This window comes from Melospiza georgiana, chromosome 3 (assembly GCF_028018845.1).
Source record: "Melospiza georgiana isolate bMelGeo1 chromosome 3, bMelGeo1.pri, whole genome shotgun sequence".
Lineage (NCBI taxonomy): Eukaryota > Metazoa > Chordata > Aves > Passeriformes > Passerellidae > Melospiza > Melospiza georgiana.
The window spans coordinates 43,067,292-43,081,274 of NC_080432.1; the positions used below are offsets into that span (position 1 = coordinate 43,067,292).

Below are 13,983 nucleotides of genomic sequence, written 5' to 3' on the forward strand. Positions count from 1 at the left end.
GGAAGCGGGAGAGCCCCAGATTCAAATCGCTGTTCTGGAGGGAGGAGAAAACTAGGAGAAGGAGACAGCCCGGGGGGAGTGGAGGGAGGGAGGAGGAGAGAGTGGGAGGGGAGTGTGGAAGGGGAGTGTGGAAGACTCTAAGGGAACGCAGCAGAAGCCGGGAGCGGAGGCACGGCAGACGGCCGGGGTAGGAAGAGGTGTCAGGGGAAGGACTGGGCGGCTTTGGGCACCCACGGCCGCAGCGCGGGGCACACGCCCCGGCTCGCCCACCCGCCGCGCTCCGCCCGCCCGCCCTCCTTGCCCGCCGCCAGCACCATGGTGGACAGGGGCCCCTTGTTGACCTCGGCCATCATCTTCTACCTGTCCATTGGGGCGGCGATCTTCGAGGTGCTGGAGGAGCCCCACTGGCGCTCGGCTACCGACAACTACAAGCGGCAGAAGACAGAGCTGCTCAAGCAGTTCCCTTGCCTGGGCCAAGAGGGTCTGGACAGGATCCTGCAGGTAGGTACAGCGGGCGCCGCCGGGGCGGGAACCGGGGTTAGGGCCGGGGGTGCCGGAGGCAGCAGCAGCAGCAGCAGGTGCTGGCGGGCGCCCTGGAGCAGAAAACCCCGCGCCCGTGGGCGAGCGGGCTGAGGAAGCAGCCGGGACCCGGCACAGCCCGACCGTGTCTGTGCCTTCACAAAGCCCGGTGCCGAAAACCTGTCCCTGGAGCGGGAGCGTAGGGAAACCTCTTAATCGTTCCTAACTACTTAATGACAGAGCTTACTCTTTCCCTCTGAGTCCTAAAGGAGCTGGGGGTTGATTTTCAGCGGGCCGGCCCAGAGGTGCCGCCCGGAGCGTGCTCCCGCCCGCTGCTCAACCCGGCGCCCGTGAATGCGGCTCTTGTTTTAGCACCCACGGCGGCTCCTTCTGCCTCAATGGATGTTGTGTTAAGAGGAAGGGAAGGTGAAGCCAAGTGTCTCGATCATCTTGTGTTTGGTCTGATTTTCTTCCCTTTCTCTTTTTTAATTTCTTCCCGTACTAAATGCTGGAGAAGTGCCTGGGGGTCCCGCAGGTCAGTCGGGGTAACGGGAGGAAAGGGTGCCCGGCTCGCACGGAGGGATGCTCGCAACTCCTGCGCTGCTATACTCTAGGAGACTGACTTTATCCCAAGCCATAAGGAGTTGATAATCCAGCAGATTGCTCTTCAAACCCAATTCTTAATCGATAGCGTGTATTAAATCCGAGAGCTATATAAACTTAGTTAATGCCTTCTTATGGATGTGGAATCTGTTAAAATGTCGTGGTAAGCAGTAGTGAACTATGAAACACAGACTGCCCAGATGTGTGAGGCTCCAGTGGTGAGAGTGAGCCATTTGGGAAATGTTTATACCGAGTAAGATTTGCTGTTCATTATGTTTGGATTTTTAATAAAATTATTTTATTTTCAAATTCACTAAAAGTCGATTAAAATGCTCAAATACAGAAGAATGGCGAAGTGGCTCATTAGTTTTCTTGGTGTAATCGATACTATGCAAGCTTGGAAGAGTATAGATTCTTTATCCTAAAAGTTTGTGGTTAAAGTTCTCTTTCTTCGGTTGGTGGCTTCCTTCTGTCTGCTTCAGATAGCAGAGCGTTCTGATGGCAATGACCTTATTGTTTCCGTCTTAGTGCCCTGCTAAGTGTCCGTGGTATTTAGTGGAACAGGTGGATAGAGGCTTGAAACTATAAAGAGACGTTGAAAAATGAAAGACATGCTATGTGTTTGGAGTAGGTTTTTGTTGTTCTGGAGTCTTCTGGAGTCTTAATGAAATCTTACTCTAGATTATATCCCAAACCTGTTTTAATGTCCTCAAGGAAAAAAAAGCATTGTTTGGATTGGGATGTGCCTGGCACGCTTAACTTGCTGCAGACATAATGCAAGATCTACATTCTGCCTTAATTTATTATGAAAATTATGTTGGTATGAGGGAATCATTAACGGGGTTTTATGTTTGGTTGTTTTTTCCCATTATGAGTATCACAATGAATCCTGAAGTGGCAGAAAGTTGGGAGGTTTTTGGTTTTGGGTTTTTTTTCCTTAAAATACAAGATGATAATGAAAAAGTGTGGAGGGCCTTTCCTCTCCAATGCATTAGCTCCTGCTGATAATATCATACGTGGTTTGAGGTTTCCCTCTGCACTTCTTCCAAACCTATCCTACTTTCCATGTCCAGTCTTGCTAGTCTGATGATCCCACATAGAAATTCTGTTGTCATCCTAAGTTCATGTTTGCTCAAATGTAAATGCCTTTATTTCATAGTTATTGGTAGCTGCAAACTTTACTGCCTGCTCTCTTTTAGAGTTGTAGTTTTGTGCCTGTTCGTATTCAAGTTCTATGTAAGAAGTGATGGGAAAGAGGGGAGTGTGTCATATCTGCTAGAGGACAATGGTTGGGTGAAATCTAACCTAGCTGAAGCTAACTGACTGGGGGGGAATCATGTAAGACATCAGGATTCTGTCCTAAATAAGCTGTAAAGAATATCAGAAATAGTCTTTGTAGTTGTCCTTTCTCAGCCACTCAATGCTTCTTCTGTTGGGTTCTGCCGAATCTTTAAAACATTGCTTGCATCTCTTTCACAAAACCTGATCATCCTCTTCTATTATTTAATCTCCAAATTTATTCTCTATTCACAACCAGAACATCTTGATTTTAAAAATGGGCTTTTAACACCTCCCCACTCATCCTCATCCCCACTGCTATCTTGTTCCTCTGAGCCTCCTCTTCTGGCTTCTTCCAAGGACTCCCTAAAGTTGTGCTTGGGATTTTGTGTGGTTTAACTAATTTTTCTGCTGTTGTCTCTTTTTTAATAGGTAATTTCATCTTGAAGCCTTTTATTTCACTCTGATGTTGGTCCCCACTGATACTCTTGTGACTTTACAGAGCCACGTTGAGCTTTGCTGTTACTTCTCTGATGTTCTATTTAAGACCCCCATTTAAAACATACTGGATAAAGTTCTTCAGCAAATATCACCAACTGTAGAATTTTAAATGGGTGTTGGTAAAATGAAGGGATGCCAAGAAATGTTCAAGTTGGACTAACAATACCAATTTTGTTTCCAGAAGCAGCCTGAAAGGTGACAAGGACTGACTTATTCAGAGACCGGTCTCTCTGCTGCCCTTGTTCCCCACCCAGGTTAGCTCGTGTGTTCCTTTGAGCCTAATGCTAGCTGTAAGTGCAATGGAAACTGTGTGGAATGGCTACAAAGCCAGATCTGTAGCATTGATCTTGAGCACTTAAAAAGACAAACAGGTTACCAGCACAGATTCTCAGCTCACGTACAGACCAGCATCTCTGTACCAAGAGTTTGACTGATTATGAAGTAGGCTGTTTTTGGTCAAATACTGTCTAAAGTTTATATTCTGTAATAAAAATTTCACAATGTATTACAATAGAAATACACCACAATAAATGTTTATTGAAATGTGTTTAACACACTTGCAAAAATTTACAAGCTAAGTATTGTAGGATATGCTAAAAAGAAAGCCTTTTCCCTCCATTCTGAGAAATGCCTAAAAGTAAACTTGCTTAAAAGCAACTTTTAGGAGTCTCTTGTGTGAAGAATCCATTTGCTTTTGATTGTTGAAAGTGCCATACTATTTATCATAACTGTAAGAGGTAAAGTACTTAAACGCTTCTCAGAGTAACGTTATGTGGACCCTGATTTTAAAGGTAACTCACCCTGGGCAGTGTATAGGCTGGTTTCTGCTTGTTCATGTTCTTCTGGGTAGAGCTGATTGCTCAGATATAAATGTGGCTGAGATGCCACATTATTCACATTATTTAAGCCTCCAAAGACCCTCAACCACAACTGTGTATTGACAGAAGGAGCTGTGTAATCTCCCATCTCTATGTTCAGTTATTTTGGAAGAGAAGTCTCATAACTCTTTGGAATGTGTGCAGAAATTAACATTGTTAGTATTAATGTCATTATATCATATTTATCATCATTGTAGGATCTTTAAAGTAGTGTAACAGCTTTGTCTGTTGATACAATTCTGTGGCTTGTCATTGCCACTTGTTTCAGTGGCCCTAAGTCCTGGGACTCTTTAGGAAGGGCAGCAAAGCAGGGATCCAGTGATGACACTTTTATCTACCCTGCTGTAGGAGGGAGTTTGGAAGACTGAACCAAATACAAGGTGATTCGGTCATTTCCCTCTCCTCCAGTTCCTTACTTTTACTCTTTATTGCTCCATCCTGGTTGTGAAACATCAGCTTTAATGATAAAGGAGCTATTCATGCAAGGAGGTGCCCTCTTGACCCTCAATTTTGCCTACTCACATGAGCAAAGGTTTGCCTACCCTGGGCCACGTCTTATTTACCAGGAAATCTTCTACTTGCCCACCAGAGTCATTGAAAAATGATACCGGTCCCACTGATAAACATCAAGGCTGGTGAAAAGAAAGGGAATCATTTGCAGATGAGTGAAAATGGTTGCTTTCAAAACAGCAATAAAATGAAAAGAGAAACTGCTGCCTGTAGTTGGAGTCTTTATTTGCGAAGCGTGTAAGACTCTAAGCAGGCCTGAGATATAACTTTAGAAACCAAAATGTTTAGACTTAAAGCCCAGTGCTGTGAGCAAACATTTTAGAAAACTTTTAAGGAGGGCTGCTGTAATATACATGGCACATGGTTTATGCTGAAGAAAATAACAGTAAAGTGGATTAATACTAGTTTCTCCCCTGGTTTTTAAAGTGTCTTCACTTTTTACAAGTACCTGCAGGTGCATTTCCAGGATTTTGGTTTGTGTTTGAAGATGGTGAAGCTTGCTTGAATATTCTTGGAATTTATCTCAAATTGTGAAAATTTAAGAATATTATCTCATTCCAAACATTGCTTCCCACGTTGCTTTAATTTCAAGTTGCTACCTCAAGGTTTAAATCTATGTGCAACATTTTTGAGAGAGTCTGCAAACTAGAAAAACTGAAGTTTTCTTAAAAACTTGAAGTAGGTTTTCAATGCTTTATTCAACATGTAACAGAGATGATGGCTTTTGCTTAGGCTTTATCAAGTGATTTGTTTTTCAATGTAAAGTTAATAGGGGCATCTTTTTCATAATATTTTCCCTTTTTTGTGCTCTTCAGGAGATGGATAAATGAGATTCTAGACTTACTTGGGTTTATTTGTTTGCTCTTTACCATCCTGATCCCTTCCATTGGAAATATTGAAGGTGGGGTGGATAAATAGGGGACTGAATTAATTATCTGGAATGCCAGTTGACTTGTCTCTTTCAAGGCGAAGCATTTTTCATAAGCTGAGCATCTTTCAAAGAAGGACAAGTGACTGCCAATGAAACAAAGTTGTTAACTACTTCTAATATCTTTCATATAAAAACTTGACAGTGTAAATTAAGGCTTATGCATATGAGGAAGGTATTCCTAGATTGTTCAAATTTATATCTTAATTATGCATAGTCCAAATTCAGCAGCTCTGAACTGAGATGAAAATGTAGGAGCACTGTTCACTAAGATGCCTCGGGGTGTGACTTAGGGTTACTGCCACTGCAACATTAGAGAAGAATTGAGGACAGGCAGTACAGAATTGCTAGGGTTGGAGAAAACCTCTGAGATCATCGAGTCCAACCTTTGACCAAACACCAACTTGTCAAGTGGACTCTGGCACTGGGTGCCATGTCCAGTTGTTTCTTGAATACCTCCAGTGATGATGACTCCAGCACCTTCCTGGGTAGTCCATTCCAATGCTTAACAGCCCTTTCTGCAAAGAAATTCCTGCTGCTGTCCAGCTGCGTTACCCCATAGCTTTTCTCTGTGTGTTTCTACACAGGAAACCAAATGTAAGCAGGCATGCTTTTCTGTTGTGTTTTCTTTTTTTTTCCCTGTTTAACCATTAAATTGTTTGAACTTTCTTGGAACATAGTTAAACAAAGCTGATAGTGCATACACTGCAACTCTGCTGATGGAGCAATAGCAATCGATCAGAAGCCATAATTTTTCTGCTATGGGCTTTTCCTTTTTCCTGTTATGAACTTAATCTTTGAGTGTTCCTAGTATGCTGTCTTTCTGTTTCTGTAGAACTGAATGTTTGTGTTACCTTGCATGTTACCTTCTGCTACTAGGTGTGTTTTTGGCAAGCTCTGCTCCAGAGACCATGGCATGCAAGTAGTTTTGCAAGTTATCAACAGCTTGTTCTATGCTTTGGTTCATACTGTATATATGGTTTTTCCAAGATACCTTCTGTAGCCAGTGAAGATACACTGTAAGGATGAGTTAGTACAGATTTCCTTCTTAAAAACAAATAGTTGTTTTTGCTGTGTATTAATAATTAAACACAATGAATTGTTTTGCTTTTCTCTGAATGCTGTTGACTTTCAGAACAGTTGTTTTCCTTGCTGGTCGTGCAATTAGATGCCGACATAATAATACACAACCCAGAAACAAGCTGGATTGCAAGTGAGAGTAAATAATCTGATCAGCTGGAGAGCAAAGGAGAATGCTTGTGCACTTTGGTGCTGTGGATCTGCTGATCACAGTGCTTGTGATTTGCAGAGGTTTTATTTTGTCCTGGCACTTGTTTGATTCTGTGGATTGAATGCGTGGGAACATGTAGTTAAATTTCTTCCTGGAGTAGGTTGGAATAGCAGTATGTCCTTGGGCTTTGTTTAGTCCAAGCTGAGCTCATCACAAACAGAATCTGCTCTGTAGTATCTAACAGAACGCGGTAACAGGAGGAGTGGAAGAGTTGCACTCTTCAGTTAAATTAAAATCCTGAAGCACCACCTGTGGTGCTACTGACATCCTCAGGAAGCCACACTTTGAGGCCGATTGAATTTTCAAAATAAGCATGTAATATGTACTCTGCATTTTTGCTAGCTCTGTCTGCTGAGGGGATACCTTGGGCTTGAAGGAGCTTTATCTTCCTTTTTTTCCTGGCTTGATTCTGTCAGGTCCCTCATCATCACTGCTGGTTCTAGTATTGGTAGATCTTTTCTTTAAAACACCAGGTTCTTGAATTGTAGGCAAGAGAGATTATTCCTAGGCATGTATTGCCCTAGTAGCTCTATTTACAGTCAAAACAGTAGGGAAGTGATTCCTTTTTTTTTTCCCCCTGCATTGTGTTGTGTGAACTCGAGTGGATCAAATACACTCTTGGGTGCAGAATAGCTTCTGAAAAATCAAACCTCATACACAGATTTTCTTAAGAGAAAGAAATGTGAGTGATAAAATTGAAGTAGGAAACAAATAATAGGTTGTGTTTCTTTTTCTAACCATATGTGTATCTGTAGTGTTTCTAACAATAGACCTAGGTTTTTTAACCTCTGTTGCGGGGTCGATTGCTACAGATCAGCCTGTCTGTAGGACTGTATTTCTGCCTTAATGAAAAGGTAGACACAGATTGTGATTGAGCTAACTGGCAAATACTAAACTGACTTTGTTCTGTGTTGGCATCTTGGAAATACTGTGCAAGCAGTTTCCAACTGCTGAGAAACAAAACCCCTAGACCTGTACGTCTCTTTGAGACAGCAAGAGGTGCAAAAATGTTCCAGTTGGACCTATCACAGGTCTCTGTATTCTGATACTTCCTAACAACAGTGACAGTTAACATTCAGTTGGACTGCAAAGTAAGTCACAAGATTGTCAGATAATGGCAGCGAGTGAGTAATAGCTGATGGAACTTGAAAATAATTCTGCAAAGGGTTGTGAAGGTCCCGAGGTAGAAAGCAAAGCCAGCTATGATACAGTATTTTTGATGGCCTGACTAAAATATCAAATTATCAGTGATGACTTCTCTGTGTGACCTCCAAATGCACATATTGCTGCTCTTCTTTGCTACTCCCAGCCTCCTCCAAATGAGAAAAAAAGCTGTGGAGAAAAGTTGCTCAAGAGTCATGTTTGGTCCCTCGCTAGAGAAACGGCAGTTTGTGAGCAGATTGGTTCTGGCCTGTAATGGAAGGCAGGCTGATGAGTCTCCTCCAGGCACCAAAGAAACAGAGGAGGTGTTTGGAGCCAAGCAGCTGAACAAAGAGAAGGGTTTAATCAAGCTCACTGTGATACCGACTTCTCCCTTAGCCTCTCTTGCATTCGTCTGGCTGGAACGCTCAACCTGCCACATGCTCGGCTCTTACAGTGGCTGTTAACCAGCTACAGACTGTAATGCAAATATTTTAAAATCAAGTTAAATAGTTGATCTATGATAACCTGCCAGTTAAGGCTTCAGGCCTGTCTAAGTGGTGTGTACGTGACTGCAGAATGACAGAGGGCAATCAGTGCTTGCCGTGTTGGCACAAGGGTTTTTGAAGGGCACTGGAGTTTATGCTTCACTCTTTCTTATTTTTATCAGTGCACTCTGAAAATTTTTCACCTGTGTCACTATCAATTGCCTTTTTAGAATGCCCCTTGCCTGTTTCCAAGTTTTTTCATGGCTTTTTCAGGTGGAAGGCAAGGAAAGTGAGAGAGAGAAAAAAATTTTGAAGTTGCTTCTGTTTAGCAGCAAACCCAGTAGTCATCTTTATTATGTCTCTACATTATTTGTTACAGTAATACTAGATTTTCTGGTAGTGTCTTAACTGGATTGTGACTATAGGATAACAATGCTTTTTCATGAAGTTGTTACATAGTCTCTGCAAGGTCCTAAAGCTGTCAACTTGATTAATGAAATGAGAATAGATGTCTTTATTTTATATTTAGGGGAAGTAAAATATAGTTCAAACTTTGATGGTACCTTGGCTTTATTTGCATGTTTTAATAATGCTTGTTCAGCTCTGCTACAATTAGACAATTGGTTATTTGAACGGATGTTCTCACAACTGGCTACTTCTTGTCTCCTAGTGGAGAATCACTGTCATAAAGTAGTTTCATGCTAGATATTGAGTAGGTGTTTTTAGCTGAATTCTGTGCATCTTGGAAAAACCGTCTCACTTACTTGAGACAATGCAGCTTTTCTGTGGTTTTGCTGACTTCCTTAGCATCTTGTATGTGAGCAGCTTTTAAGCTTGAGAGTTCTCTACTTAGAAATGTATGAGTGCTTGCTCTGTCTCAGCTTCAGAGAAGGCACTCGATGCTGCTGAACAGTCACAGATGTCAGTTGCAGGAAATCTGGCTAGGAAGGAGAAGAGTAGCGGAAGGCAACAACTGTGGTACTTCTGCCACTTGATCGCTCTTGCCTTCAATACAGTAGCAAGAAGGTGACAAAGTGGTTTGGCTTGCATGCATCCTCAGGGATGGGACAGTTGAGAAGTGATGGGGCACAGAGTCTGTTAATAACCTACCACACTTCAATGTTTTACGTTACTCTTTGTCTGCAGTTTGTCTTGTGTTAGCTGTTCAGGGGAAACCTGCAAATGAATGGGAAATTTTGTGAATCTGAAAGTGTGCATGGTAGTTTTAAAGTGGAAAGATTTTTCAGTTGACTAAGCTTACTTTTTCACTTAGTTAAAATCCTTTCTACAAGATACATGCAATTTCTGTTTTACTTGTGGGGTTTGACCAGGAACTAGATGTGGTACAGGACTGAAAAGATGATTGGAGAATGACTGAAGCAGTATCTGTTCTGCTTTCTGTCAGTTAGTGGTTGGAAGCTCCCTTGGTAAGAAAGCCCCTTCCGTGTACTTACTACTGTAGTGCGAAATGTATTAAAATAGCAGAAGATTGTGTTCTCTTGCATATGTTGTGTATATGGTTTTTAATGTCATTTGTGTTATTTTTAATGTTATACAATTACTGCAAATAAAAAGGGGACACAACTGTGTTCAAGAAATGTTCTAACGCGCAGCTATCTTTTAGCAGCAAACTGATGTAATTGCCAGTATAATACACTCACCCAGCTCTAGGCAAACCAAGCTATTACAGGTCTGAGAGTGTCTAGGTCAGACTGTTTCCTAGTCTGTTATCTCAGTTACTGATCACTCTTCTTTCTATATGCCAGCAGATCTCTATATTTGAAAACATTTGTTCAGAGCAGCCTCCACTCTTTCCCCAGTCCTCCTCAAAGATCAGTCTTCAGTTAATCTAGTGTTGAAGAGATTTATAGAAAGTAACATAAAAACATTTTATTTCAGGTTAAGCCCTGGATAATAACAGAAGTCTCAAAGCTAAGAGCCTTTCTGTGGCAGGTTTTTGCCCTTGTAAGATCCCTTAAGATAAACCCATCACCTTGCTAGTCATACAGAGCATCCTGTCCCTGTTGACATTGGAAGCATGCCTTGCCTTGCCTCCTCCTCCTGCTGCCTGATACAGGAATGATATAGGGATGTAGACTGGTGTGGTTGAAGTTATGAAAAGTTTTTGGTTGACCCTGGAAACATGGTTGTTTGTTTGGCTTAACAAGGTGGCTTAAGTGAAGGCACTACCCTAAAGAGTTAATAGCCAACAGTGTGTCTTTTTCTTGTTCCTGTTCTGTAGTTCTTAAGTCTACCTGATTAAATATGTTATTACAAGTAGTACTCTGCTCTGCCCAATTGATCACTTTCAGTTTTTTTATTTGATGCTGTTGGGACAAGCAAGATTTTTATTCTAGCATGTCTAAGCTCACTGAATTGTCAGACAAGTAAGTTGTTAGGATAGGTTGTTAAATAGGAAATGAGGTGTGTGGTGCTACTAGCTTGCTTCAGCAGCAGCCTCTAGCATGTGTTCAGAGAAACAGGACCTTTAAAGTTGTGTTGAAATTTGGGGATACAATACAAAAGTGCTTGTGAAACCAAAAGTCTATGGCATTTTCCTCCTGGTGCCTAAGAAACCAAATAGTTTTTAGAGCCTTCTTAACAAGTAGCTTTCTGTAAATTTCTTAACCTGAAGCATATTTTAATGCATGGCTATAAATGGGAGCGAATATAGTATGCAGTGTTACTTTATGCTTCAGTTCACCCACTGAGTTGAGAAGTTTATTGGGCCTCTGTAAGCAAAGCTGTCAAGTTTAGATCACTTGTGTTTTGACTTGTTCTAATTAACTGTTCTTATACACTGAGAGCATGGCAGGTTGGGGGGGAGGGGGTGTTGGGAAGCTTCATTTTAAACTCAGTTTCCTCTTCTACTTCTCCTGTGTAATATCGACATTTTCTGTCCAACCCCTCTGCATCTTATAAATTCACCTCAATAAACTGTGTTTTTATTGACAATAGGACTGTTTTGGTTTCATTTAAATCTACTTAAATCAATTGCTACTGAACTGAAATGTATTATTTTGGAAACAGACTGCTCCATGGGTTACCATCTGCTTATGCAATCGGTACCAGCTCTGTTGCAAGAGTCTCATGCAAACACTGTCTGGGTCTAGCCCTGCCTAACACAGGTCACCAGCTGGTGTGAGGGCTTGATTAAACTCTTGACTCTTCTGCTTCCACTTTCTTATCTCTGAAATGGGGACAACAGCATTTTCCAAAGCCCTTCTAAAGGGGAGTTGGCTACATTAGTCACCATGTATGTATTCAGATAGGAAGGAAGCCTAATCTGGTATTACAGATTATTCCCGTGTCTAAATTTCAGCTGATGCAACATAAAAGTTGTCAAAATACTTTTTATTTTTCTTTTCTCCATCCAAGGCAAAGTGTGTTATAAGCATTTTGAAACAGAAGTCTACCAAATTAAGCTATACTAATGAAACCTATGACATAGTCTGATAGGTTTTATTTCTGAATGAGAGTGTTGGTAAGTCAATGAAAAGTAGGGACACTCAGCATCTGCAGAACAGCTGCAGTTCTCATGCAGCAATAACCTTTAGCTAATTTGTCTTCAGAACATGTCTATGTGGAACTTGGGAAAGTGAAAAGGAAACATTTCTATTACTGCATTAATCAAAAGAGCAAGGGAATGCTGGTAAAGCACTGAATATGCTTTTCATCAAAATAGTTTATTAAGTAGTTCATAAAACTGGACTCTAGTCCTGAAATTAATAGGGGAAAAATATAAACTGCTAAATTCTGTAGTCGTGATCTGTCAAAAAAGCCAGATGCCTCTTGAAAACAGTTGGTATTTACATCCATTGCACAGAAATCAAAAGGGGAAATAAAATTAAGCAACATTAGTTTGATGAAGCATAGGATCTGCAAGTATCACAAATAGGGAAGCTTCAGTATTCAACTCTGCAATGACAAAATAGTTCCAGTTAACTTATTTGCTGAATTAAGAGTTTCACGTATTATTTAACTGTGCAGAAGGTCACAAAAGGAAATAACCTTGTTGATCTCTTTCCATTAATATCCCTCACATTGTTTGTCCTATGAATTATGACTTATGGGAAAATTAACTGTCCATGCTATACATCATACACAAGCAAGTCTTAAACAGTGTATGCTGTAAAAATATTGACATGCCTCCAAGAGGTTAATTTCCCTACACATTAGGCCTTTTTTTTCCAAAGGAAACAGTAACACCTATTTGAACTGCATAATAGAAATAGAACACCAGTTGTTGAAATTGGTTTTTTATGGACTCATACCACCTAAATCTCAATGACTTCATGTTTCACTCTAAAATAGAAACTACTCCAAAAGTTGGGGGTTATTGCAGAATTAATTAATTTTCTCATCACAGTAATTTACCCCATGTCTTCTATTTTATACATCTGGGCCAGGAGGTCTCTAATCAAGCATGTTGTTAGCTAATTGTTATGTCAAAGCAAAATTAGCAGCAGGACAGCAGTGGTTGGTAGTGAGGGATTATTCATTCAAATGTAATCGTTCAATTTGCCAAAACCCCTCAAAATTCACCATGTAGCATCTTAAAACTGCTTGGTTTCTGATCAGTGGTGTTACATTCACTTTCTCTTCAAAGCTTGTTTGCATGCTTGATTTCTTGGTGTAGAAAGCAATAAATATTTTCAAAGGCCTGACTACTCTGATTTTCTATCAATTCACGTGGTGGCTTGGCCTCAATTTGCCTTAGAGAGGATCTGTGCTTAGGTCCAGCCCTGTTTGGGCTGAACATCCTTCTGTGATTTTATTCTTGAATTTTACTGCATGAAAAATGAAGCCTCAGATTTAGGACATTCCCTTCAGTAAAGGTAGTGTGGGAAAGCAATGGGAAGTTTCCACGAGAATGGAGAAAGGCAAAACATAGAACTCATTGCAGACCATGAAATCAATAAGTATTATCTAAATCATGTCTGGGCAGACTATAACAGGTTTCCACAAACACTCCTGTACACCATGTGAGGACTTTTTAGAAAACATGTGTGTGTGTTTTGACTGAAAATGTCTTATACTGCCTATTTTTAAAACACTGTTTTGTAAAATAGATGCTTATGATGGAAAGCTGCAAAGACAAATGTAACTCTTGCATTGCTTCTCACAAAGCAAAAGAAAAAAAAATAGAATGGTTTGTGTTGGAAGGAGCCTTAAAGATAATCCAGTTCCAACCCCCTTGCCATGGGCAGGGATACCTTTCACTGGACCATGTTGCTGAGATTCCATGTTGCTGTATTCTGTTTCCATTGTCAGATGGAATATTTCCATGCAAAATGTGCTTAATCCAAAGAGGACAGCTCTTGTGTTATGTCTGTAGCTGTAGACGTAACAGCCATCTGTAAACCTTCAGTAGAATAGCACTTGGTACAAATAAGGAGTGCAAATTATCATTACAAAATCAGTGACCTTGACTTGTATTTCTTTTCCATGTGGCCTTAAGATGAGGCTTCACAAAGTCACAATGTCAGTAGGGCAATGCATCCACTTTGTAGAAGTGCTAGTATATTCAGTAAAGGAAATTATATGTATTTTGTATGGCTCAAACCTTACTTAAAGTCCTTCTTGTTAGAAGTCTGTCAGGAGAAAAAATTAATCAAGCTCGTGCTGCAAAAGTATTAGTCTTCTGTTTATCAGTAGTTTCTTTCCAAGTAATTTGTTTTGCTCTTCACCATTTATGTCCTGTGCACTGTGTCTGTCCTTGAGGAAGAGCTCCTGCACACCTTTAAATGGAGCCACAGAAAATGGTAGAAGAATAAACACTTTCTCCCAACATCTCTCTGAAGAACTCCTCCTCTCCTACTAAGAGGATTTAACTAAGGACAAAAA

General features: G+C 40.8%; 1 protein-coding gene across 1 annotated transcript in view; it reads left to right on the forward strand.

The window, feature by feature from the left end:
• Nucleotides 1–306: 306 nt before the first annotated feature.
• The window catches only part of KCNK5 (potassium two pore domain channel subfamily K member 5), a 34,608-nt gene continuing 20,931 nt past the window's right edge, over nt 307–13,983 (forward strand). The window contains exon 1 of the mRNA XM_058021368.1: nt 307–501. Coding sequence (XP_057877351.1) covers nt 316–501 — 186 coding nt within the window. The 5' untranslated portion in view covers nt 307–315. The remainder of the gene's footprint in view (nt 502–13,983) is intronic.